At 34.4% G+C, this 25,413-nt stretch overlaps 1 protein-coding gene across 2 annotated transcripts; it reads right to left on the bottom strand.

Annotated features, from left to right (window-relative positions):
• Positions 1–1,784: 1,784 nt before the first annotated feature.
• On the bottom strand, positions 1,785–18,802 carry serinc2l (serine incorporator 2, like). 2 transcript variants are annotated; one of them, XM_073847086.1, is made up of 10 exons: positions 18,677–18,802; positions 15,199–15,360; positions 14,933–15,120; positions 14,748–14,827; positions 11,594–11,731; positions 11,316–11,485; positions 10,779–10,869; positions 9,392–9,542; positions 6,976–7,185; positions 1,785–6,863 (listed from the first exon to the last, which is right to left on the bottom strand). In XM_073847086.1, exons 1-10 carry the CDS (start codon positions 18,713–18,715, stop codon positions 6,725–6,727), a joined length of 1,368 nt encoding a protein of 455 aa, XP_073703187.1. In that variant the 5' UTR covers positions 18,716–18,802; the 3' UTR covers positions 1,785–6,724. The 2 variants fall into 2 exon arrangements, with proteins under 2 accessions (XP_073703187.1, XP_073703188.1); XM_073847087.1 differs by lacking the exon at positions 18,677–18,802 and adding an exon at positions 16,335–16,500.
• Positions 18,803–25,413: the final 6,611 nt, after the last annotated feature.

The following is a 25,413-nucleotide window of genomic DNA, read 5'->3' on the forward strand; positions in this document are numbered from 1 at the left end:
ATAAACATAGATGGAGAAAGAACAGCAGAGTTTAAATGACATCGGTGGAGGTAAAAACAATAATTAGGTCCGTATCTGAAGTCGATGATGGGACTTTTTATCTAGGAAAAAGTGCTGATATGAAATTGCATAACTGGAGTAGTATTAAGTGATTAAAAGCTACATTGTTTGGCCTGTGATGACCATCAGTATTGAGCAGTGAATTTCTTCCATGACATGGAAGATAAAATCAACAGAACATCAGTTCCACCTGGTGGGCAGACAGCAAATAAAAATACAAGCTTCTCATTGTGTTGCAGCAGACTTGATTTAAATGTTCAGCAGTGTTTAGATGTCCAACATCAGGGCTTAACATCATTAAAAATAAAACAAAAATAAAGTACCAAAAATATTAAAATATAAAATTTAAATCTCTTTTAAATATTAAATTAAATTATTTTTTAAACATATTTTTATCTTTTTTTATATTTATATTTAATTTTACATTACCAGTCAAAAGCTCACCAAGCCTGCATTAATTTGATCCAAAATACAGCAAAAACAGTAACATTTCAAAATATTTTTACTGTTTTTCTTTTCCCTGTGATTAAAGCTAAATTTTCAATGTCATTACTCCAGTCTTCAGTCTCCAGTCTAACACCAAATCTGACATTTTTGTCTGAAAAACAAGCCAGACCGGAGAGTAGATTAAAAAAGTCAATTCTGAGGAAAAAAAAAGTCAGAATTGCAAGTCTGTATCACACAAATTCAGAGAAAAAGTCAGAATTGTTACATGTAATTCTGACCAGTCATAACACAGAGAAAAAATAAAAATAAAAATGTCAGAATTGTGACTTTATATCTTAAAATTCGGACTTTATAACTCTCAAATGCGAGTTTATATCTCTCCATTCTGAAAAAAAAAAAAGTCAGAATTGCAACTCATTACTCCAGTGTTCAGTGTCACATGATCCTTCAGTAATCATTCTAATATGCTGATTTGTATTATTATTATCATTATTAATATCCATATTTAAAACAGTTAAGTACACTGTTTTACTGAATTCTTTAATGAATAGAAAGATCCAAAGATCAGCATTAATCTGAAATAAAAAGCTTTTGTAACATTATACACTATTACCATTCAAAAGCTTATTTTCAATACAGTATTTTTTTTTTGGAAAGAAATTATAGAAATTAATACTTTTATTTAGCAAGGGTGCTTTAAATTGATCAAAAGTGATGATAGAGACATTTATAATGTTACAAAAGATTTCTGTTTCAGATAAAGGCTGTTCTTCTGAACTTTCTATTTATCAGTTATTGTTTTTTGAGCAGATAATCAGAATATTAGAATGATTTCTGAAGGATCATGTGACTGGAGTAATGATGCTAAAAATTCAGATTTAAAACCGGAAATAAATTACATTTTAAAAATATTTATATTAAAAAAAATGTTATTTTAAATAGTAAAAATATTTCAAAAATTTACAGTTTTTCTGTACTTTAGACCAAATAAATGCAGGCTTGGTGAGCAGAAGAGACTTTAAAAAAAACATTAAAAATCTCACTGTTCAAAAACTTTTGACTGGTAGTGTATATATAAAAATTATAATATATTTAAATATTGTATAGCGAAAGATAATTGAGCAAAAATATTATTGTTGTTGAGCAATAAACAAACAAACATCAATCACTGCTCTGATATAAATTCTACATCTAAAAATAAAGTCACACACTTTTCATTTAGATTGGCAGTCAGATCAGTACAGTAGATCTGTAAAGACTCGACTCTAACTAACCAACAGTTTACACAAGTTTATTGAAATATATACAGCATTAAGCACAGATTGAACAACACCAGATCACTGAAACAGTAGTACTGTACCTCTACAGAAACAACTAAAAGAGCAATATTGTCAATGGTATGAAAAAAATGAAATGTTATAAAACAGCAAAGGCACTTTTTCACAGGTCTGAAATAATCCTGGTCACTTTTGATAAGAAGTTATCATAGAAAGGCACATGAAGAATTACTAATCTTGCATGTTGCTTCTAATAATAGACTACATGAACCGTCATGCTTGCGTTAAACTATTACTTTGGGAAAAGTTCAAATACACTTTCAGTACATACTTTGCAATCAGTTTCTTCCAATGTCACAAGCATAGCACAGGCAATACCGAATGACTTGAGGCAGACAGCCACAATACTTAGAGTTACGAAATTTGCCAACGTCATATTTTGCTTTTCATAAATTGTAAATTACACGTATGGTCACTTTTAGCTTTTTATCTTCACAAAATTCTTACGGAATTTTACTCCAGCATGTGCTTACAAATTAATAACAAAAAACAAACAACAAAAACTTAAGTGAGTCACTAAAAGTGTTCAAAGTGTCACAGGCGGAAGGATTAACAATCAGATTTCAGAAACATCTACCCATTAAATATAGCAATTTTAACACATTACCTAGCCCTGAACTGAAGTGCTATTTTAATGTGTTATTCCACACTAAATGACCTATTGCCACACTGAAGTACCTTTTACACAAGTATTCTGCCAAACAACAATATAGCTAGATATGCTAACAAGTGCCTCTGATGGATTGGCAGCACCATAGTATATTAATTTGGATCAGCGATTAATATTACAGCACAGTCTGTTGTTCATGGCAGTACGGGAAACCCCGGTCAGAGTGTGTGATCTTACGGTGGAGTGTGGTGTAGTGAGTTGTACGAGGGAAGGGTGTGTCAGATTGGGCTTATCTGCTGGATGCACAAGTTTAAAAGGCTCTAGAGAGGACACGGAGTGAAAACGGTCCCCTGTTTAAGCCCCTCTGCGCACGTGGCCCTCTTTCCCCATTGCTTGAGAAAAAAGTGCTAAATCGGAGTGAAAATGTATATTATATAGTGGCTATTGTACAATGCATTGAACCCTGAAGTTGAAATGCTATCACTGTAAAAAAGGTTTCATCTTCAGGTAGAGTAGGTTTCTAGCAGCAGTATCATGCATATTTGAATTCGTGGCTAGGACCACTACATTGATGGTCTGTAGGAGAGTTATTGAGTTTATTTGTTAGACTGGAAATGTGTGGCCTCAGGTTTGAGTAGCTTGCACCTGTTAAACCGACAGGTAGTTTTGTTACCTTAATGCTAAACAAGATAAACTAGCAATATTGGCTTTATAAAACATACTAACAGCCATTCTGAGTTTGAAATGACAGCGAAACCTTAAGAACCATAAGAAGTGAATTATTGAGGATATTGGTAAAAGCAACTAGTTCATATAACTTATTTCATTCATTTATTCTTCATGTGTGGAGACACAGCGACTCCTATGCTAGAAGTACGCTACTGTTCAAATGTTTGGGGTCAGTAGGATTTTTTTTTTTTTTTTTTTTACATAAAATAACACTTTCATTAAGCACAGATGAAATAAATTGATCAAAATGGCAGTTATGGCAACTGCCATTTCATATAAATGCTAAATAAAAATATTGAGCAACACAACTGTTCTCACTATTAATAATGTAATAAATGTTTCTTGAGCACCTATCATATTAGAATGATTTCTGAAGGATCCCGTGACACTGAAAACTGGAGTAAAGGCTTCTGAAAATAAAATAAATGATATTTTAACATATAGTAAAACAGACAGCAGTTGTTTTAAATTGAATTAAGATTAATCGCGATAAATTGCATCCAAAATAAGTGTATATATTTAAAAAATATTTATAATGTATAATTTAGATTAAATATTAGAGCTGCAAAACGATTAATCGATTCAAAATAAGTTTGTTTGCGTACTGTGCGTTTACTCTGTTTATTTATTGTGTGTGTGTATATATACACACACACACACACACACACACACACACACACACACACACACACACACACACACACACACACACACACACACACACACACACACACACACACACACACACACACACACACACACACACACACACACACACACACACACACACACACACACGTATAAATTTAAAAAATATTTATGTCTACATATTTATACTTATAGATACTATACTATAATTTAGATCAGGGGTTCCCAACCTTTTTTACTCTGGGGCCCCTCTCCTTCTCCGGTCAATTTTGCAAGGCCCCCCTACACCTGACATGTCCTCTTATACTGTACTTCCACAGTAAAGAGAAAAATATTTATTTTTAAACCTTTTTTATTAACCAAAACATTTGTTTTGCCTTATTATTCTTCTACTGCATGTTATAAAAAACCTCAAAATTCAAACAAACTTTAAATATACCTTATAATCTTTAAAGAAAACCTCTGCTCATATCTAACTTTTTGTGTGTGTATATATATATATATATATATATATATGTGACCCTGGACCACAAAACCAGTCATAAGGTTAAATTTTACAAAACTGAGATATATACATCATATGAAAGCTCAATAAATAAGCTTTCTATTGATGTATAGTTTGTTAGGATAGGACAATATTTGGCCGAGATACATCTATTTGAAAATCTGGAATCTGAGGGTGCAAAAAAATCAAAATACTGAGAAAATCACCTTTAAAGTTCTCCAAATTAAGTTCTTAACAATGCATATTACTAATCAAAAATTACGTTTTGATAGGTTTACAGTAGGAATTTTACAAAAAATCTTAATGTAACATGATCTTTACTTAATTTCCTAATGATTTTTGACTTAAAAGAAAAATCAATAATTTTGACCTATACAATGTATTTTTGGCTATTGCTACAAATATACCCCAGCGACTTAAGACTGGTTTTGTGGTCCAGGGTCACACACACATATATATACATATATATATACATATATATATATATATATATATATATATATATATAGATTTAAAGCTCCTGAACTCTTTACTTCAGACATTCTTTACAACTTCAGAGTACTTTTTCTTAAATAAGTGAATCTGCCGTACAACAGGGAGATACCAAAAGACCACTAAACCTATCCCTTTAAACTTGACTGACTGAATAGCTACTGTTTGTATCTATTTAAAAAAATATATACACTAATTCAAAATACAGCAAATACATTGTAAATCTGTTGAAACACACCAAGCCTCACTCCTCTATAAAACAATCACAGGACAATAATTTGGACAACTAGGCAAATGTTTTGAAATTTCACGCAAAAATACGATAGGGATCAGAGCCCCGAGAGCGCGCATAGTTTGTGAATCAATAGCGGATTTATGCGTGTCTAATGTATGACTCTGATATACACAAGTGTTATACATTGGGCACGAGCAAATTCATTTTTATTACACTAATTGTCTTTTCCTTTACATTAGCACGATGGTTTGCTTCATGCATGCAGCCGAGAGATGTAACATTAGTTTGCGTACAGCGTTTGGAAGATTGGAGCCGCCATTCAGTCTGTATTTAACAGTGCGGTGGCTGCACCGAGTCTGAAGTAATCAATCACAGAACACGAGAGAGGCTGTGCTTTTATTATTTTCATTTAGCATATTAATAATGAAATTAAAATTTTTAAATAATTTTAAAATATCTCACGGCTCCCCTGGAGGATCACTGAGGCCCCCTCCTTGGGAACCGCTGATTTAGATGATATATTACAGTTGCAAAACGATTAGTCATGATTAATTGATTCAGAATTAAATTTGTTTGCATACTATGTGTGTGTAAACAGTGTATATTTTGTATATATAAATAAACACACATGTATATATTTAAAAATATATATTTGTATGTATTATATGTATTTATATATAAACACTTATATAATTTATTATATATAAATATAAATATTTTACATATAAATCTATTATTTTTCCTTAATACATACATGTGTGTATTTATATATACATAAATATACACAGTACACACACACAGTATGCAAAAATTTTTTATTTTGAACTGATTGTGACTAATCGTTTTGTAGCTCTATTATAAATTAAAATATTTTATATACAAATCTGAATATTTTTCCTTAATATATACATGTATGTGTGTGTACACACACACATATAGTATGTAAACAACGTTTTATTTTGGATGCGATTAATCATTTGACAGCCCTACATTTTTCACAATATTAGTGTTTTTACTGTATTTTTATCCAAATAAATGCAGCTTTGTCTAGCATAAGAGACATCTTTCAAAAAAACTTACAGACTCCAAACATTTGAATGGTAGAGTAAGAAGGGAGACAGCAGTGAATCATTCATTAAGCAAAAAGGGTGCTTCTCATTTCCTTAATTGTCCATCCACCTTAGCTTTACTTGCATTATAGCTCTTTTATCTTAAGGACACGAGTATGAGATAAAAGGAAAGAGGAATCAAAGCACAACGGAAACGGAATTTGCCGTTCACTCGAGCATTACTTCAAACAGACATTTTTGCACAGCTATATTATTTTTAAAAAAATGTGTGCTTTAAGTGTCAGTAATGAGAAGACTGGAAAATCTAATGGTGTCAGCCCAGCAGGAATCCTCACATCATGTATTAACTTACTGAACAACTGAAATGGACTTAAGTGTCATTTTGTTTTTAAATACTTGTCATGGCATCATATACTTTTGCTGTTGTCCATGCGATTTTTTTTAAAAGTGTAAGTGTCTAGGTATCTCTGTTTCAGATTTGAATTGCTTTCTGTCTTGGCTATTTAATGTTTTTTGGAGATTGTAGTATTTCTAACATAACACAAACATGGCCAGCTTGAATGGGTGAGTGAGAGTCTCACCCACTCCAGCTCAGTTGAAGTCTCGATTGGGGAAAATGACAGGAGCCACAAGTGTCCATAGGTAGAGCCCTAGACCCAGCCAGCTGGAGCAGATCTTCACCCACACTGCAGGCATAGTGCTCTGCATTGCCTGAGTAGTTATATCAGGTCTGAAGATAGATGTAAGGAAAAGGCAGAAAGAAAAAAATAATAATATATTTATTTATATTTAAAAATAATGATAATATTATTTAGTTAAAAAGTGGAACAATGAGCACTTACTTATACCAGTTAGTGAGTGTCATCATAATGTAGAGAGAGGCCAGTAAGAGGTGGAAGTGGAAAAAGGAATAGTTGTATGTGACGCCATCCTCTTCATTATCCATGACACGCTGCAGTCCGTCTTCGCCCACCTCCTTCTCTCCCACAGTGCCTGTCCCCTCCTCTGTCTGCATCAGCCTGTTCACCTGTGCGTTACTGGATGAACGGATGCTGAAAAGAGAAAAGGCATCACATGGACACCAGCATGACAATGACGTTCACTTCTCTCAGACTCAGATATATAATTGATGAGGAGACAGATTGGAGGTAGAGCTCAAATGGAGAGAGGTTGTTTTTGTCTGATATGGAAAAATGTACACTTGCCAATGGAAGGCAAAAAATTGAGAAAATTTGTCAAATCATGGAAAATTCTATTAAATAAATTTAGTGCACACAGACTGAAGTAGTTTAGGACTTTGGTTCTTTTAATTGTGATGATCTGGCTCACATTTAACAAAAACCCACCAATTCACTCAACAAATTAGAATATGGTGACATGCCAATCAGCTAATCAACTCAAAACACCTCCCAAGGTTTCCTGAGCCTTCAAAATGGTCTCAGTTTGGTTTACTAGGCTACACAATCATGGGGAAAACTGCTGATCTGACAGTTGTCCGGAAGACAATCATTGACACCCTTTACAAGGAGGCTAAGCCACAAACATTCTTTGGCAAAGAAGCTGACTGTTCACAGAGTGCTGTATCCAGGCATGTTAACAGAAAGTTAAGTGGAAGGAAAAAGTGTGGAAGACAAAAATGCACAACCAACTGAGGGAACCGCAGCCTTAAGAGTCAAGCAAAATCGATTCAAGAATTTGGGTGAACTTCAAAAGGAATGGACTGAGACTGGGGTCAAGCCATCAAGAGCCACCACACACAGACGGGTCAAGGAATTTGGCTACAGTTGTCGTATTCCTCTTGTTAAGCCACTCCTGAACCACAGACAACGTCAGAGGAGTCTTACATATACAGTAAATGAACATACTTTCAAGAAGGCCAACAATTCACTAAAAATGTGAAGTATTTTAATTAGTGGAGATAGTGAATTGGTGGATTTTTGCTAATTGTGAGCCAAATCATCACAATTTAAAAAACCAAAGACTTAAACTACTTCAGTCTGTGTGCGTTTAATTTATTTAATACGCAGGTTTCAAAATTTGAGTTGAACTACTGAAATAAATTAACTTTTCCCACTACATTCTAATTTATTGAGATGCACCTGTATATTAGTGCCATTCAAAAGACTGAATGAAAATGAATAAAAATCTGATTTGAAATCTAATTTTAACTTCCAAAAACTTTTCCAAAGAACTTTTTTTTATTAAAAACTTTAGGATTATGATCAATCAAAAAAAAAAAAAATCTAAAGAAGTGTTGACACAAACTGAATACAAAAGATTTTTTACGAAGCACATTATTTAAAGGGATAGTTCACCTATAAATGATCCCATGATTTACTCACCCTCAAGCCATCCTAGGTGACTTTCTTCAAGACGAATACAATCAGAGTTTTATTAAAAAATATCCTGGCTCTTCTGAGCTTCATAATGGCAGTGAATGGAGTTTAAGATTTTAATAAAGGCCTTCTGAAGTGAATCGATTTGTCTGTATAAGTGTAGAGAAGAGAGTAAAACGAAACACCAGTAACAAATCAGAAGTACAAAATGAGGATTTGTAAACAAATGTTGGAGGATTTTGATATAAGCCAAGAGGAGACTGCTTTTTATTTGATGTAAACAATTTTGGTTCTTGTGAGACTAGCATATTCTCACCAGAGCTTACACTGCACCTACGTCTTATGTTTCGCGACAGTTAGCGGAGGCTAGAGATTATGGTCTCGCCCATTCACTGCCATTATAAAACTTGGAAGAGCCAGGACATTTTTTGATATAACTCCAATTACATTCGCCTGAAAAACTTAAAGTCATATACACCTAGGATGGCTTGAGGGTGAGTAAATCATGGGGTAATTTTTATTTTTGGGTGAACTATCGCTTTAACAAGCACAATTTCTATAACTAATAAAATAACACATTTACCTTTTAACTAGTGACTCTTTTGTCTACTTGCCAAGGCCAATTAGAACTCACAGTTGCTGCTTGGCAAATATTAATTTTGGACCTTGCCTACAGGTGTCAACATCTGACACCACTAATCAATCAAACAACCCCTGTTTCTGTGCAGCTGGTTGTGAATGTCAAATTGTAATGTACAGTGAATCAGCATGGAAGACACGCTATTGAAGTTAACTACAATAGCTGATGTTGAAATGTACTTGAGATGGTCTTAATGCATTTTAATAGCAAATACTGATAGTAACATAGCTCAATGAAAGAAGCAAAAATCATGTTCAAAAATGTTTGTTTTGCTTAATGTACCTGGCATAAAAGGTGCAGAAGAGGAAGATAACCAGTCCCACAATGCCTTGAGCATCCCACCACTGCACCATCCCAGGAGAGCTTGTAGGCATGGCCACAGTTGTGCTGATATTGGACACCAGGCTGAGCAAACTAGGGTTACATTCACGATCTATGGGTGGAGCCAGACAAATGAAAGGTTTAAAAGTGAACATACAGAAACTAAAAAAGTAAAAACTACCGCAATTGATCACATACTTCCCTACTGAAGACTATGATCAAACACTTCACACTTAGTGGTCAGCTAATCATTTTAAAGCTTATCTAGATTACTAAAAGGTATACACCAGTCAAAAGTTTTTGAACAGTAAGATTTTTCGTGTTTTTTAAATAAGTCTGCTCACCAAGCCTGCATTTATTTGATCCAAAGTACAGCAAAAGCAATACTATGTTGAAATATTTGTACTATTTAAAATAGTTTTCTATTTGAATATATTTTTAAATGTAACTCCAGTCACATGATCTTTCAGAAAACTTTCTAATATTCTGATTTGCTGCTCAAAAACATTATTATTTTTATTTTGAAAACAGCTGAGCTTTCTTCTTTGATATATAGAAAGTTCAGAAGAACAGCATTTATCCGAAATAGAAATATTTTGAAACATTATAAATGTCTTTCTCATCACTTTTGATCAATTTAAAGCATACTTGCTTAATAAAAGTATTAATTTCTATTATTTATAAATTATACTGACTCCAAGGTTTTCGAATTGTGTAGTGTATAAAGTTACAAAAGTGTTTAATTTCAGACAAATGCTGACCTTTGGATCTTACTATTCAACGAATTCAAAAAAAAAAATTTAACTCAACCGTTTTAAATATTGATAATAATAATAGAAAAAATGTTTATATGAACAGCAAATCAGCATATTAGAATGATTTCTGAAGGATCATGTGATGCTGAAGCCTGGAGTAATGATGCTGAAAATTTTAGCTTTGATCGCAGGAATAAATTTCATTATAAAATATATTCAAATAAGAAGCAGTTATTTAACATAGTAAAAATATTTCAAAATTGTACTGTTTTTGCTGTATTTTGGATCAAATAAATGCAGGCTTGGTGAGCTGAAGAGACTTCTTTAAAACCATTAAAAACATTACTATTTAAAAACTTTTGACTGGTGAGGATAGTGAGTTAAATTGATCAAATCTGGATGCTAAAAAGTAATTTGGCTTTATTCGATATTAACAAGCTTTAGGAGACTACAAAGGTTAAGCATCTAGTTTGTATGCACCACAAAACTCACCAAAAAATTGCATCAGCCTGAGTAGGAACAAAATATAAACTCATGAAATGAAAAAGAGAGACCAAAGTCAGAGAGTAAATATTTTCTGAGATTTAACTTACTAGGATTATTGGTCATGGCTGACCAGGTGACGTACATAGTGTACATAGTAATAATAGAGGACTGAAGCAGACCAGACTGAGGTGAGGCATCCTGCAAACACATCCAAAAATGACGAAACATATTTAGTAAAGCACACATCAGATTTTATCTATCTTGTATGAAACTACTGAGCATAAACCGCAGATTTTCATAATGGCTGGCACAGTGAAGAAAGCTCATCTGTTGTGGCAGGCCAGCATTGATATTCTGTATGCAAAGAAGGAAACAAAGAAGTTTCCTTACAAAGACAAAAGCTGGAGGCTAATGTAAACAGTAGATGACCTTCAGTACAACGAGAGACTGCTTTCTTATGCACATTATTATAAATCAGCATTCATGTCAGGATATGTGTGCTGAGGCATATTTGGAAACAGCTAGTTAGAGCGGTTTTGTCATTTCCTGTTTGCTGCTTTATGTTTAAGGTATTAATGCTGCTTAATATTTTAATATAGTGTTGTTTTTAGGGTGCAGAGAGTGCTTTAGTACTTTCTCTTTACCTGCACTTTTTTCAGAATGGAAACCACAGATATGATGACGCAGAGAATTAGGTTGAAGCTGATGAAGAACTTGTGTTCGGCACAGTTGTCGGGTTTGGTGTAGTAGAGATAAAACAGCACGATTGCAGCAAAAGCCAGGGCGTAATGCAGGATAGTGAAGAACAGCAGACCTGTAGGAATAGGAAATAGTCTCATGTTTCTTTCTCTGAAAAGAGTGGATTGGGACACACCTGTTTGCAAACCTATTGTGAAAACCAGTGTATCTGCTCTCTACGTACCGGAGAACCAACACTTGCTGTTCCCTTCCTCAGCTTTCCTCGCCCACACCTCATTCCAGGAGTGGGCAAAGTCGATCAGGAGGATGAGCTGGATCAGGATGAACAGGAAGGAGCCCACAATACCAAAGTAGAACCAAACTGTGATTTAAAAAAAAAAAAAAAAAAGGTTATGCTTCAGTAGCTTATGGTTAAATGTGCTTAAAGTGACAGTTCACCCAAAAATTTAAATTCAGTCATTAATTACTCACCTTCACCTTCCATTTATTTATCTTCGTAACACAAATTAAGATATTTCTGATGAAATCCAAGAGTCATCAGTAGTTTAACTGCAATTTTATGAAGCTACGAGAATACTTTTTGTGCGCAAAGAAAACAAAAATAACTGCTTAGTTACATTGCTGTCTATGCAGGGTCATAAAGCTCTTGGATTTAATCAAAAACATCTTAATTTGTGTTCGGAACATGGATGAAGGTCTTATGGGTTTGTAGCTAAAAATTAAAATTCAGTCATTATTTCCTCATACTCGCATCTTTCCAAACCTGTGTGACTTTTTCAGTGAAACACATCAATATTTTTTTTAAATGTTGGTAATCAATCACTTTTAGTGACTAGGGCTGTCACAAACAATTTGGTTACCCAGTAATCAATCGATTATTCTGACAATTTTTTTTTTTTTTTTTGTGCGATAATAAAATAGTTCAAATAAAGTATCAAAAGCAAGTATTCATATGGTTTTAGTGAACAAAACTATTAAAACACATAGGGCCAGTTTTACTAATAGCCTGCAACTGCGTCTTTTTGCGTTAAAATTGTGCCAGATGTACCTGTTTAGTAAATCTGACCCATAATGTATTATAAACAATAGAGCTAATATACATTGCACATTATAACAAATGACTGCAGAGGGCATCCATTTTTTTTTTACACTTTACTGCACAATCTAAACAACATTTAATTCAAATGTCAACTTAATCTATAATATTTGGCCATTTTTTAGGACATAAATGCTACAGCCACCATAATTTCTTCAATATGCGGACATCAAAATGTGTAAAATTAGATTAAGGGTCTGTGCTTTTATTTTGAAATATTCTCCTTTGTTCGCATTGGTTTTTAAAGGGGTTCTATTATGCTTTTTCACTTTTTGAATTTTAGACAGTGTGTGGTGTATATGTTAAAATTCTAGACAAAGTTACAAATCTCAAAGTCCACTCCAAACAGAGATATTTAGTTTAAAAAAAAAATCCCTTTTCAAGAACTACAATGAACGGCTCCTTTGGACTACAGCGTTTGTTTTCCGGATGCTATGATGTCACAACGTGGTCCATTAGAATATCATTCAAATAAATCCAGCCTACGGAATTTGGAATAAATACTGGGTGGGAAGGGACGAGGTGGAGGATTCGCCTAACTTTAGCTATATAGCATGGACAGCCAACCAATCACAACACATTTCGTTTTATGGAAGGCAGACCTTCATCAAACCCGGAACTAATCAAGCCATTTGTGCCAGCCTGGGGAGAAAGCTATTGTAATAATGTAAATTATGTAAAAGATAAAGCGTTTTTCTAACCACCAAGCATGAGAGTAAGTTCTAGCGCACCCCGAAAATAAAATAAAGACTTTGTAAAAGAGCAAAATAGGACCCCTTTTAAATGATTCCCCTTTATAAATCTGATGGCACGTGGCATTCTGAAATGAACGTTAATTAAACCCAAACTCACAGCATATGCAAAGTCATTAGGGATGTCCTGATCCGATATTGATATCGGAAATAGGTCCGATATCAGGCCAAAAAAATTCTATCGGATTATATCGGACTGCATTAAAAATCTCCGATATAAGCAGTCCGTTCCGCTCTAAACTCTGTTACAGCTATTCTATCCAGCAGCGTCCAGAGCCAGTATGCAAAGCCCACGTGATCACAACACTGCTTTCTAGAGAAGTAGCAAAGAAAAAGAGCGATGTCGGCCGTGTGGCAGTATTTTTCATTAAAGTCCGAAAAAGACAGTGTGGCTCAGTGCAACACTTGTCATGCACAAGTTTCCTGTGGTGGAACAGAACCAGGAAAGTTTAATACGTCCAACCTCATCGCGCATTTGAAATTGAAACTTTGGACACTCAACCTTTAGCAGTTGGTCCATTAACAATATATTTTTTTCTTATGTTCCTGCTCTCAGCTGTTCCTACCATTTTCTGACGGTAAAAAATAAATAACTGAAGTGACCTTTAATTTTGTATTTTGCACTTTAAAAAATATATCTTTGTTTATTCAATTAAGATATTTATCAGGGTCTTAATATTTATTCTTTTTAATATATTCTTATGTAAAAGGTTCACATTTATGCAACCAATAGTTAATAAATTGGTCGTTTTTTTTCCCCATACTTACTGTTGCTGACTTTTGTTCTCAGTTTGATCCAGCCGTTCATACATTCCACACAACGAAATAGGTAAAATTATTCATGATTTGTGCTGATTATTGTATCGGATTTGTATCGGTTAGTACTGAAGGCTGCAATATCGGTATCATATTGGAAGTTAAAACGTTGTATCGGGACATCCCTAAAAGTCATACAGGTTTGGAAGAAATGAGGGGGAGAATGATGACAGAAACATATTAAACTAGATTTATAACTATGCTTAATAAAACATGATTCTCTGATGGGACCATATTTTTATACTTCAATCCAAAATAAAACATTATGTCAAGATCTTGTTTTGGAAGCTACCCATGATCTCTGAACACGTTCAACGTTCTGCATCTTTAATTCCACACCATGAGAATTGCGGTAAGACAGTAACAAAGCCTTCTCACTGCTAATGTAATATGCTATGAAAAAATAATAACATCCTATTCCACTTTCAATACGGTCTTTTCCCATGCATCTCATAACATTCAAAACAGTCATTAAAAAGTAATTGACTTCTTCCCTGCAAGAGACCAGGCATTCTCTAGATCCCTTGAAATTTAGCCCTGCGTTTTGACAATGGCTTCCCAGAATCATTATCATGACTGTTGCTGCATTTAGAGCTTAACATCACTGACATGCTGTCATTGCTTTTATGTATTTCCCTATGAGAATATATGAAAATGAAAATTGCTCTATTATGTGCTGTTAACAGAATAGTTCAATCTAAAATTTCATGTACCGTCATGAAATGTTCCATCCGGGATGAAAAAGGCTCCGACGGTGATGCCAACTAGTATCAGAAATTTGAAGAACCAGAACCTAGCAAAACAGTCAACAATAAAATACAATTAAATTAATTTAGAAAATAATACAATAACAATAGCGTAGTGATGTAACTGTTTATAAATAATAAACCAGGCTTACCCGTTTTGAATAGCGGCACGAGGGTCTTTGCTGCTCTTTACGCGAATCATGATTATGGTGAACAGGAAAAAGAAGCATGCCATAGCAAAGCACATACGGTACACTGATTTGTAGCCTACAATCACGTCGCAATTAACATGGTTCTCGATGCCTGGTATTGCGGTTCCTCCTTGACAAAAGCCTGGAATCTGAAGAGACAACAGAAACAGAAAATTAACTGCACTGAAAGCACAAGTGAGGCAGATGAAAACTGATGGTGGGCCCACCTTGCGGAGCTGTGTCTCCATGCCAGGCAAGATCATGATTACAGATACCAGTGTCCCCAGCAGGAGGAAGAAAGAAAAGATCAGTCGGGTGACAGTGGAGTTATTGGAAGAAGGACAACAGCCACAGAGGAGACATGGAGCTGAGCCACACAAACACGAGGCCTGTAACAAAAGAGCAATTATTGCACCAGTTCAAGCATTTATTGTTTAATGCTCATATTTCACAATGGAATCTGCACATTATACAATTTAATATATATTGAGCTGAAAAAGATAATTTGGGGTCAGGAGATTTTTTTTTTTTTAATGTTTTGTAAATGTCTTGTAAATGTCTTGTGCTCACAAAGGCTGAAAAAAAGATTTCTGAAATAATATTACCATTTAAAAGCAACTATCCTAAGTTTTGCATTTCACTGTATTTTAAAGTGTAACTTATTCCTGTGACTACAAAGATGATTTTTTTCCAGTCTTCAGTGTCACATAATCCTTCAGCAATATCCTGAATATATGCTGAAGAACTCTTAAATCATAATATTGTGTTCAGGATTCTTTGACGAATAAAACATTTAAAAGGACAGCATTTATTTAAAATGCTTATAATTTGAAATGTGACATTAAGTAATTTGCTATTTGCACCTGGATAAATAAAAAAATTCTTTTGTCCAAAAAAAATTGTTTTGACAATGAGAACCAACAGAGTGTCTATATTTGAACCATGTATAATTATATTTCAATGTTTGTTAAAATGTTCTTTTTTCCTGGCCTCTTTAAATTATTCCTTTAGTGGAAATAAGTGCAAGTTATTTTTTCCCATTAGAGTATTCCACACATTTTCATGACCTTCATGACGTATTTATTTTGTATATGACTGCAGAAGAAGGAAGAAGGGTTGTTTTGTTGGTTTGTTGCACTGGAAACAGTGAGGAAATCACAGTTAAAGACTTTGACCCTTATAAATCCAGTTATGTGTATTGCATAAAAGTTAATTTAAAACATTCACCATGCTAGGAGCAGCTGATCAGCTAAACATCATATGAGGAAAATCTTACCAGAAATCTTACACAAACTTTTGTGTCACTTGTATAATTTGTTTGGATCTGTATGACTGATCAAGCAAAATGGAAGGTGTGACTTACTGGCACAACTGATTAGTGTCAAGTAGGCCTGTCGCGATAGTCGATAAATCGATTAATCGCACGATAAAAAAAAATGACCTCGATAATTTTTCCGGCCGCGATAATTTCATTTGCATACTTTTTTGTTATCCGCGACTGAATGACAACTCTCGTTTCCTTAGCGTAGGAGAAGCAAACCCTCTTGTCAGTTGCATTGTCTTTGGGGAGGCGGCGCTTGTCAGTCACATGGACTTTGTGTGGGAAGGCGGGAGTGCTTGAGGCGACTGTAGAGAAGAGCAAAAAGACGAGACGCAAGTTGTGACATGGAATTGGTTTCAAAGCCAAACGCGACAGCTGCCGTGTGGGAGCACTTCGGATTCAAAACGAATGACCGTGGTGAACCACTTAACCTGAGCGAGCCGGTATGTCGCATTTGTTGTAAAACAGTATAGACTAAAACCGGTAACACAACAAACATGCACATGCACCTAAAACGTTTAGCACAGCTGGCAACATTGCTACTCCTGAGAGATCCTGCCTTAGGGGCCGTTCACATGTAGCGTCTTTTGCGCGCTCAAATTCGTTATTTTAAATGTAGACGCTCGGCTTGCGCGCGCACAATGGAAGCGACGCGCACGCGGTGCGACGCGCTCGTTTTTTCCAGGCGCGTCCGCGCCGCATCGAGATAAAAACATCTCAACTTTTCAGAATGCAGCAAGCGCACCGCAGCTTGGAGCTAGAGCGCAGCTGATGGTTGCTTAGAAATGGCAGACGCTTCCGGAGCGCTTTGTTGACAAGGAAGAAAGCGGCGCGCCTAGCGTTTTCCACGCGTTTTTAGGCGCGACATGTGAACGGCCCCTTATGCCACACAAAGTCAACATGTTGGTATTTCTTGCACGGAATCTGCCATAAATCACTATCTCTCTCTCTCTCTCATCATTGGTGTACATAGACTGCAATTCACTTTTTTTGCTGGAGAAATTATTTTTCAAAAGTTTTTTGCATATGGCTTGAGGCTTTTTGTTTGTTTATTTGCAAAGGTCCTAACAGGCAGTTTTGCCTGTTATGGAATGCATGTTGAGCCTATTGTTTAATATTTTTTGAAGTGCAATTTTGTTTACATCCATTTTATTTATTGTTTTTGGTATTTATTCAAGTGCATTTTTTTTGTTAACAGAGACTGATAGTCCATTGCTTTTATTGTTTTTGGTTGTTTTGTTCATTGTTATTGTGGATATTTAAAATGTTTTCCATTTTCAGTGTTAAATAGTCTAAAAATAAAAGTTTTTGAATTTTGAAAGGCATATGTGCATTATTATGCCATTATCATTATTCTAGATGAAAATGGTCTCAGATCGACAATATTATCGTTTATCGCGATAATTTCTTGGACAATTTATCGTCCAGCAAAATTTGTTATCGTGACAGGCCTAGTGTCAAGTAAAAACACTGCTTTTTCAACAAACTATAAACAATCCTAACCATAATATAAAGTGTTTTTAGCTGTACTTAGAGCAGATTTCCCTGTATTGCAGTATATGCTGCACCAGCAAGTAGACTGACAGTGAAATAAACATTTACAGAAAGTGCCTCAAACAGCATAGTATGGGTTCCAATCTTCCAATTAACACCATGAATACTGGAAATAAAATAAATGCATTGAACACATACAAATATATTTGATATATATATTTATATATATTATATCAGATCAGGTTTGTAAATATATCAGATTTCTTTTATTGATTACCACATTTTTCCAGCTATATCTTAGAGATACACAGGTACGAGCTTCCCTTTTACACTTAAGTATTAAACAAATTAATTCACTGTACGCTTCAGTTCTTTAAAAATGAGCGAGAAACACTATTACAGGTGAAACCTGCTATTCTCTAATACAAAAACTAAAAACCTGTATGACCTGATTATGAGCTAATCTCAAATACACCACATCGAAACAACACAAATAAATCACACCAAAGCCTACATTATTTAAAAACAATTAACAGCTGACTTTGCTTAACTGTAATATCACTCCCTGCATTGCTACACTTTCTATAAATAATTAAGTTAATCATATCATTGCTATTTGTTAGGAAGCCATCATGGAGGATCTGCTATAATAAATCTCAATGCAAATATGAACACACTTCCGTGTGCTGCTGTTTACAGCGAACAACTCTTCAAAACCACACATTCTCTATTTAAATATCGCGGTTTATTATGTTATTATTTTTATATATAAATATGCTTCCTTAGTTATATTATTCTCTATTTTCAGTTCAGTTAACGATTTAGGAACGATGTGAGGTAGCATCTCGGTTAGCTAAGTTATGCCTTGAAAAATAAAACAAAACACTTACACAGCTCGCAAGAGAACACAACGCCATACAGGCTCCCATTTTGCAATAAAAACAAACGGCTCCAAACTTCCAGTGGATGAATCGACAGTCTATTACAGTATGAGCTATTTCTCGTTCTGTCAGGTGTTTCTAATGTTTGAAGGTGACGATTGTAACGGGCAATTCACTGTATTTCATAATAAAAGTCCTATTTGCAAATTTCCCCATAAACGTTATCTCCTGATTGTCCTGAATGTCAGTTAAGGAAAATGTCCATTTTAAGTATTTTAAATTATATGGTTTTGAAAATAACTATAACTGCACAGTCTTAAATACAGTATTTAATAGCATTACTTTATAAATATTAAATATATATTTATTTATATATATATATATACCTGTTCTAAACATTTTAAAGGCAATTAATAGGCAATTTTAGAATGCGATAACTTTTATTTTGAAACGTGAGTTTAAACCGTTTATTAGTTTATATATTAAACGGTTTATTAGTTTATATATTATAGGTATAAGGTTATAAAAGCCTTATATAAATAAGTACGATAGGTATAATTTTATATGTGTACCAAACTGATAACATAGCCTACTTTAAATAAGCAGGTCAGATATTTCACAAACAGAAGTAATTAACCTACATCTCTCTTTGGCATTGCAGTAGGCATTTAATGAATCTGTAACTTGACTAATAAGCTAACGGTTCCAGATAGTAACATAAACGTGTAGAATGATAATAAACACAGTTATGAGTAATGATAATGGACCATACTCTCAGTGTGGGCCATATAGATTGTTACCATTTGACAAATGACCATCTATTATTTTACCCCACTCTGTCAGTTTTTATTAGACCCACAACAATACTTGTATATGTTAAATGTGATGTCAGTCCTTCTGACCAAATAAATAATACATTTCGAAATATGACTGGAATTTCTCTAAGACATTTGAGTGTACTATAGGGAATGGTCCTGACATTTTAAGCCGAATTAAAAAAAATCTTTTATTGCAGTAGGCTATAGCTTACTTAAGGGGCCCACCTCTCTGACTTGTTGAATAAACCAAATCCAGATGTAGAAAAAACGTATAAATAATAAATAATAAATAATAAACACTACCCATAAAATTATTATTTTGCCATCGTAAAGTCATTGTTATTTAAAAAAGATAACGCTTTTAACCAGTATTCATTCTCGCTGCAGTGTGCCGTCTCCCCTACGAATAATTAATGGTATCGTCCTCTTTGCCCCTGTCAATTATTCCTCTAAAATCACGATCGCAAACGGGAGCCGAGATGGTGTCAAACCGTAGGACTGGGGCAGGTGCTTTCAAAACACACCGTCTCCCATGAAAACGGTGCATTAATTTATCAGTACCGTGAAAAACCTGCATCAGTCAGGGATATTGTGGATATCTCTCTACACCGCTGGTAAGTTCTCGCCTCTTCCTTATGCTGTTTGAGCTCGGCATGAGCTTAATCTTCTATCACAGTCTATGAAATTCATTCGTTATCATTATTAAGGTGAAACATTGGGGCTTTGCTAAAACGATCACTTGCGTTGAAATTCATTCAAGATTAATACTCGTATAATAACATAGCGGGAGGTTGAACACCCCTTTTCTTGACTAAAATGAAAAAAGGCTGATAACATAGTCATACAAATATAAATAAACGCATCTCTGCAAAACTGTTGAATTGCGATATTTGATGATGACAGCGCAGATGTGAGGCATCAGGTACGCGTGTGCAACATAAACGTTTATACATGTACACCCATGGGCACGTACTGCTGTCAGATCGATTTCAGCTATAACCCGAGGGTAACTTTAATATATTCACTGTAAAAATGAAAAAGATAATGCTATAGTAGACTTCTATTAATTGGCTAACTGTTACTTATCGTACCATAGAAGTAAAAAGTATTAATTACCTTATCATTTTGTCTTTATTTTACATATCACATAAAGTCAAGTCAAGTTAAGTCACCTTTATTTATATAGCGCTTTTAACAATACGAAAAAAAAGCATTTAATTAAAAAATTGTCAGATAAAAGATTATTCAAAAAGGGAAGATATATCTATTTATTATTATATGTAAACATATATGTAAATATGTATGTATATATATTTTTAACAGCAAGATTTTTTTAAAGAAGTCTCTTCTGCTCACTAAGCTTGCATTTATTTGATCCAAAGTACAGCATCGGTGAAAATGTAAAATATTTTTACTATTTAAAATAAATGTTTCCATTTTATACATACATATATATATATATATATATATATATGTGTGTGTGTGTAATTTATTCCTGTGATCAAATCAAAATTTTCAGCATCTTTACTTGTCACATGATCCTTCAGATATCATTCTAATATGCTGATTTGTTCAAGAAACATTTATTATTATTATTATTATTTATATTTAAAACAGTTGAGTGTATTTCTTTTAGAATTGCTTGATGCAGAGAAAGATTTTTTTTTTAGAAAGAAATGATAGAAATTAATACTTTTATTTAGCAAGGATGCTTTAAATTGATCAAAAGTGATGATAAAACATTTATAATGTTACAAAATATTTCTAATTCAGATAAATGCTGTTCTTCTGACCTTTCTATGAATAAAAAACCTGAAAACATTTTACTTAGCTCTTTTCAACATAATAATATTAATACATATTTTTTTGAGCAGCAAATCAGAATATTAGAATGATTTCTGAGGGATCATGTGACTGGAGTAATGATGCTAAAAATCGATTGAAATCACAGGAATAAATTAAATTTTAAAATATATTCAAATAGAAAACAGTTAATTTAAATAGTAAAAATATTTCAACATTTTACAGCTTTTGCTTTACTTTGGGTCAAATAAATGCAAGCTTGGTGAGCAGAAGAGACTTCTTTAAAAAACATACAAAATCTTAGTGTTCAAAAACTTTGGACTGGTAGTGTATACACACACACATGTTGTGTTTACATGTTTTATGGGGACATTCCATAGGCGTAATGGTTTTCACACTGTACAAACCATATTTTCTATGGCCCTACACCTAAACCTAGCCCTCACAGGAGATTGTGCACACTTTTACTTCCTCAATAAAACTCATTGTGCATGATTTATAAACCTGTTTCCTCATGGGGACCTAAGAAATGTCCCCACAAGGATAGTAATACCAGTAGATTTTGACCTTGTGGGGTCATTTGGTCCCCGTAACGTGATGAATACCAGGTACAGTCGTGGCCAAAAGTTTTGAGAATTACATAAATATTGGAAATTGGAAAAGTTGCTGCTTAAGTTTTTAGAATAGCAATTTGCATATACTCCAGAATGTTATGAAGAGTGATCAGATGAATTGCATAGTCCTTCTTTGCCATGAAAATTAACTTAAACCCGAAAAAAACTTTCCACTGCATTGTTAAGAAGGCTTCAGGATCGTCTCCTAAAGAGGATTCAGCTGCGGGATCGGAGTGCCACCAGTGCAGAGCTTGCTCAGGAATGACAGCAGGCAGGTGTGAGCGCATCTGCACGCACAGTGAGGCCAAGACTTTTGGAAGATGGCCTGGTGTCAAGAAGGGCAGCAAAGAAGCCACTTCTCTCCAAAAAAAAATATCAGGGACAGATTGATCTTCTGCAAAAAGTATGGCGAATGGACTGCTGAGGACTGGGGCAAAGTCATATTCTCCGATGAAGCCTCTTTCTGATTGTTTGGGGCATCTGGAAAAAGGCTTGTCCGGAGAAGAAAAGGTGAGCGCTACCATCAGTCCTGTGTCATTCCAACAGTAAAGCATTCTGAGACCATTCATGTGTGGGGTTGCTTCTCATCCAAGGGAGTGGGCTCACTCACAATTTTGCCCAAAAACACAGCCATGAATAAAGAATGGTACCAAAACACCCTCCAACAGCAACTTCTTCCAACAATCCAACAACAGTTTGGTGAAGAACAATGCATTTTCCAGCACGATGGAGCACCGTGCCATAAGGCAAAAGTGATAACTAAGTGGCTCGGGGAACAAAATGTTGACATTTTGGGTCCGTGGCCTGGAAACTCCCCAGATCTTAATCCCATTGAGAACTTGTGGTCAATCCTCAAGAGGCGGGTGGACAAACAAAAACCCACTAATTCTGACAAACTCCAAGAAGTGATTATGAAAGAATGGGTTGCTATCAGTCAGAATTTGGCCCAGAAGTTGATTGAGAGCATGCCCAGTCGAATTGCAGAGGTCCTGAAAAAGAAGGGCCAACACTGCAAATACTGACTCTTTGCATAAATGTCATGTAATTGTCGATAAAAGCCTTTGAAACGTATGAAGTGCTTGTAATTATATTTCAGTACATCACAGAAACAACTGAAACAAAGATCTAAAAGCAGTTGAGCAGCAAACTTTGTGAAAACTAATATTTGTGTCATTCTCAAAACTTTTGGCCACGACTGTACACACACACACACACACACACACACACACACACACACTTATATACATTACTGCTTAAATGTGTGAAAAAAGAAGACATTAAACATCAGATGTTATTTAATATTTTACTCTTTTATATTCCGGTATGTGTTTCTGGGTAACACTGTGCTTTGTTTTTGTTTTTTTTATTGCTGGTTACAATTGCCAGAAATCAAGGCCCATTTTGAACTTTAAGTCATCATGTGTCCCATTTGCATCATCATACATTTCTACAATAACACTAAAAGTACTGTAAAAACTGCACAGTCAGTACTAAAAAACACTGCCTTCGAACAGTTCACAGACAGTATTTGGCATAGTCATCAAGTCCTGTTTGAATTCAATATTTGTGTTACCCTATTTATTAAGGCAGCAAACTGTATATCCTTCAGTCCACAATTTTCTATGTATAACAAAAATGGCATCTTATTGGAGCAGCTGAAAGAAGTCAACTGATACATAAATGTCCATTGTTAATTTTTTGTAAGACATGTGATTCTATTTCTAGTGAGTAATTTGCCTAATTATTTCTAAAGCTCATATGAATTTGTTCCAGATCATTAGACATGCTGTTACGGTGCTTTGGAAGTCTGGGTGAAACCAGTAAAGGAAGTACCTTCATACTAAAACAACGCCTGAGAAGTCATTACATGGCCAGTGAGGCAGCAAAGCAGCTGCCTTAGCTTGTCAATGTATTTTTTATGGTAAAACATTTTTAATACTAATAGGATTAACATGATCATCTGCTCTAATTTAGCTCAGATCCAAATCTACACTCTGTCAGTGTTAATATCAGTTTTTAAAAAACGAAGGCCTGACATTTAAATAAAATATAACACGCACAGTTAAAATGTTCTACGTTAGTTTCGTCTAGACACTTGATCATCACTTGATTTGTGTTGTCCTAAGGTTGCCCTAATGCAGTGTCCAAATGTCTGTCGTCCAGTTTGAGAGACAGTATGAGGTCATGCCTAAAGTGTGGCTGAAGTCGCTCAGTCTGAATGCATGGTGAAGTGACCCCTGCGGTCCACCTCTATCTGTTTACATAGCCTGTCAGATAAAGTCTGTCACTTGTCCTGCATCTTATGCAACACTCTCTCTTTGCACTCTTGTTGGATGGATACTAACAGCGATAGACGTCTGGCTTGATGTTTTGCTTTTCTGTGGATATACAGTAGAACAATCACGAAATGAGATGTTTCAACAGAATTTAATATTAGTAGTCTGGGTGCACCGTGTCTCCTCTAACAGAATTAGGTTTTCGATGTGAAGGTCATTGCTTTGGGCTTCCAGCTGTTGCGTGTCTGATCACGTGAGTCTAATAGAAAAACAAACCCGTCATTTTATGCCACGTTTAACGTACAGGAGGTTCAATTCTGTTTCCCAAACACAGATTGCATTTTGCTTTTATTTGGCTATTTGTGTGAGAAAGCAAACAGGTACAGATGGTGTAATTTTTGCACAAGCTGCTCAAAGGAAGCCAGTGTTTTCTTACAAGAGTTATTTACAGATTCATCTTTAAGCAAAACCAAGTTTTTCAGAGATTTAAACACATTTAATGTTTGTCCTTTTAAAGATTAAAAATATATGAACTTTTTCGGTTTGATAACTAGTTTTATAGTTAATGTAAGTTAGAAATAACATTTTTTATTCAGCAAGGACAAATTAGATTGGTCAAAATTACTAAAATATTCAAAAGATTTATATTTCAAATAAATGTTATACTTTTAACTTTCTATTCATCAGAGAATGTTAAAAAATGTGTAACTTCACACAAAAATATTAAGCAGCTGTTTTATAACATTTGTAATAATGTTATACTTTTTATAACAAATAATGACACTGCAGAAAATTCAGCTTTGCCATCACAGGAATAAATACAATTTTAAAATGCATTAAAATAGAAAATTAAAGTGAAATAATAATTCACAACAGCTTTGGTGATCATAAGAGACCTCTTTCGAAAACATAAAAAAATCTTTGAATTATTTGTTTCATATAACATCATCTTTTCTTGTTTTGCATTTCTATAACTTGTACATACAATTTTAATTAGCGATTGTGAACTTATTCTTTCTTACCTGCAGTTGCGCGATATAGGCACACTTACTGAAAGCAGAAGATCAAACATTTTACAATTTTCTTATCTACTAGTGTACCTGTAATTCTTGGGTGAGGTTTTGGATGAAATTAAGAGGCATTGCTCCTTGTATTTTAAACTTTGAGGCAATGACATCTAGTTTAGTGTAAGATCCATGGTTGAGCATGTCTGGACGAATGAGAAGAGGGGTTTA

This window comes from Garra rufa, chromosome 9 (assembly GCF_049309525.1).
Source record: "Garra rufa chromosome 9, GarRuf1.0, whole genome shotgun sequence".
NCBI classification, from domain to species: Eukaryota; Metazoa; Chordata; class Actinopteri; order Cypriniformes; family Cyprinidae; genus Garra; species Garra rufa.

Excerpts from the sequence above, each read along its gene's own strand:
- serinc2l (XM_073847086.1), bottom strand. The coding sequence starts at position 18,715 with ATGGGAGCCTGTATGGCGTTGTGTTCTCTTGCGAGCTGT. Across the intron at positions 11,732-14,747 it reads GGATGGAACATTTCATGACG|TTTGGTTCTACTTTGGTATT; the intron begins GTACATGAAATT and ends TTTAAATCACAG. Across the intron at positions 10,870-11,315 it reads CCATTCTGAAAAAAGTGCAG|GATGCCTCACCTCAGTCTGG; the intron begins GTAAAGAGAAAG and ends ATGTGTTTGCAG.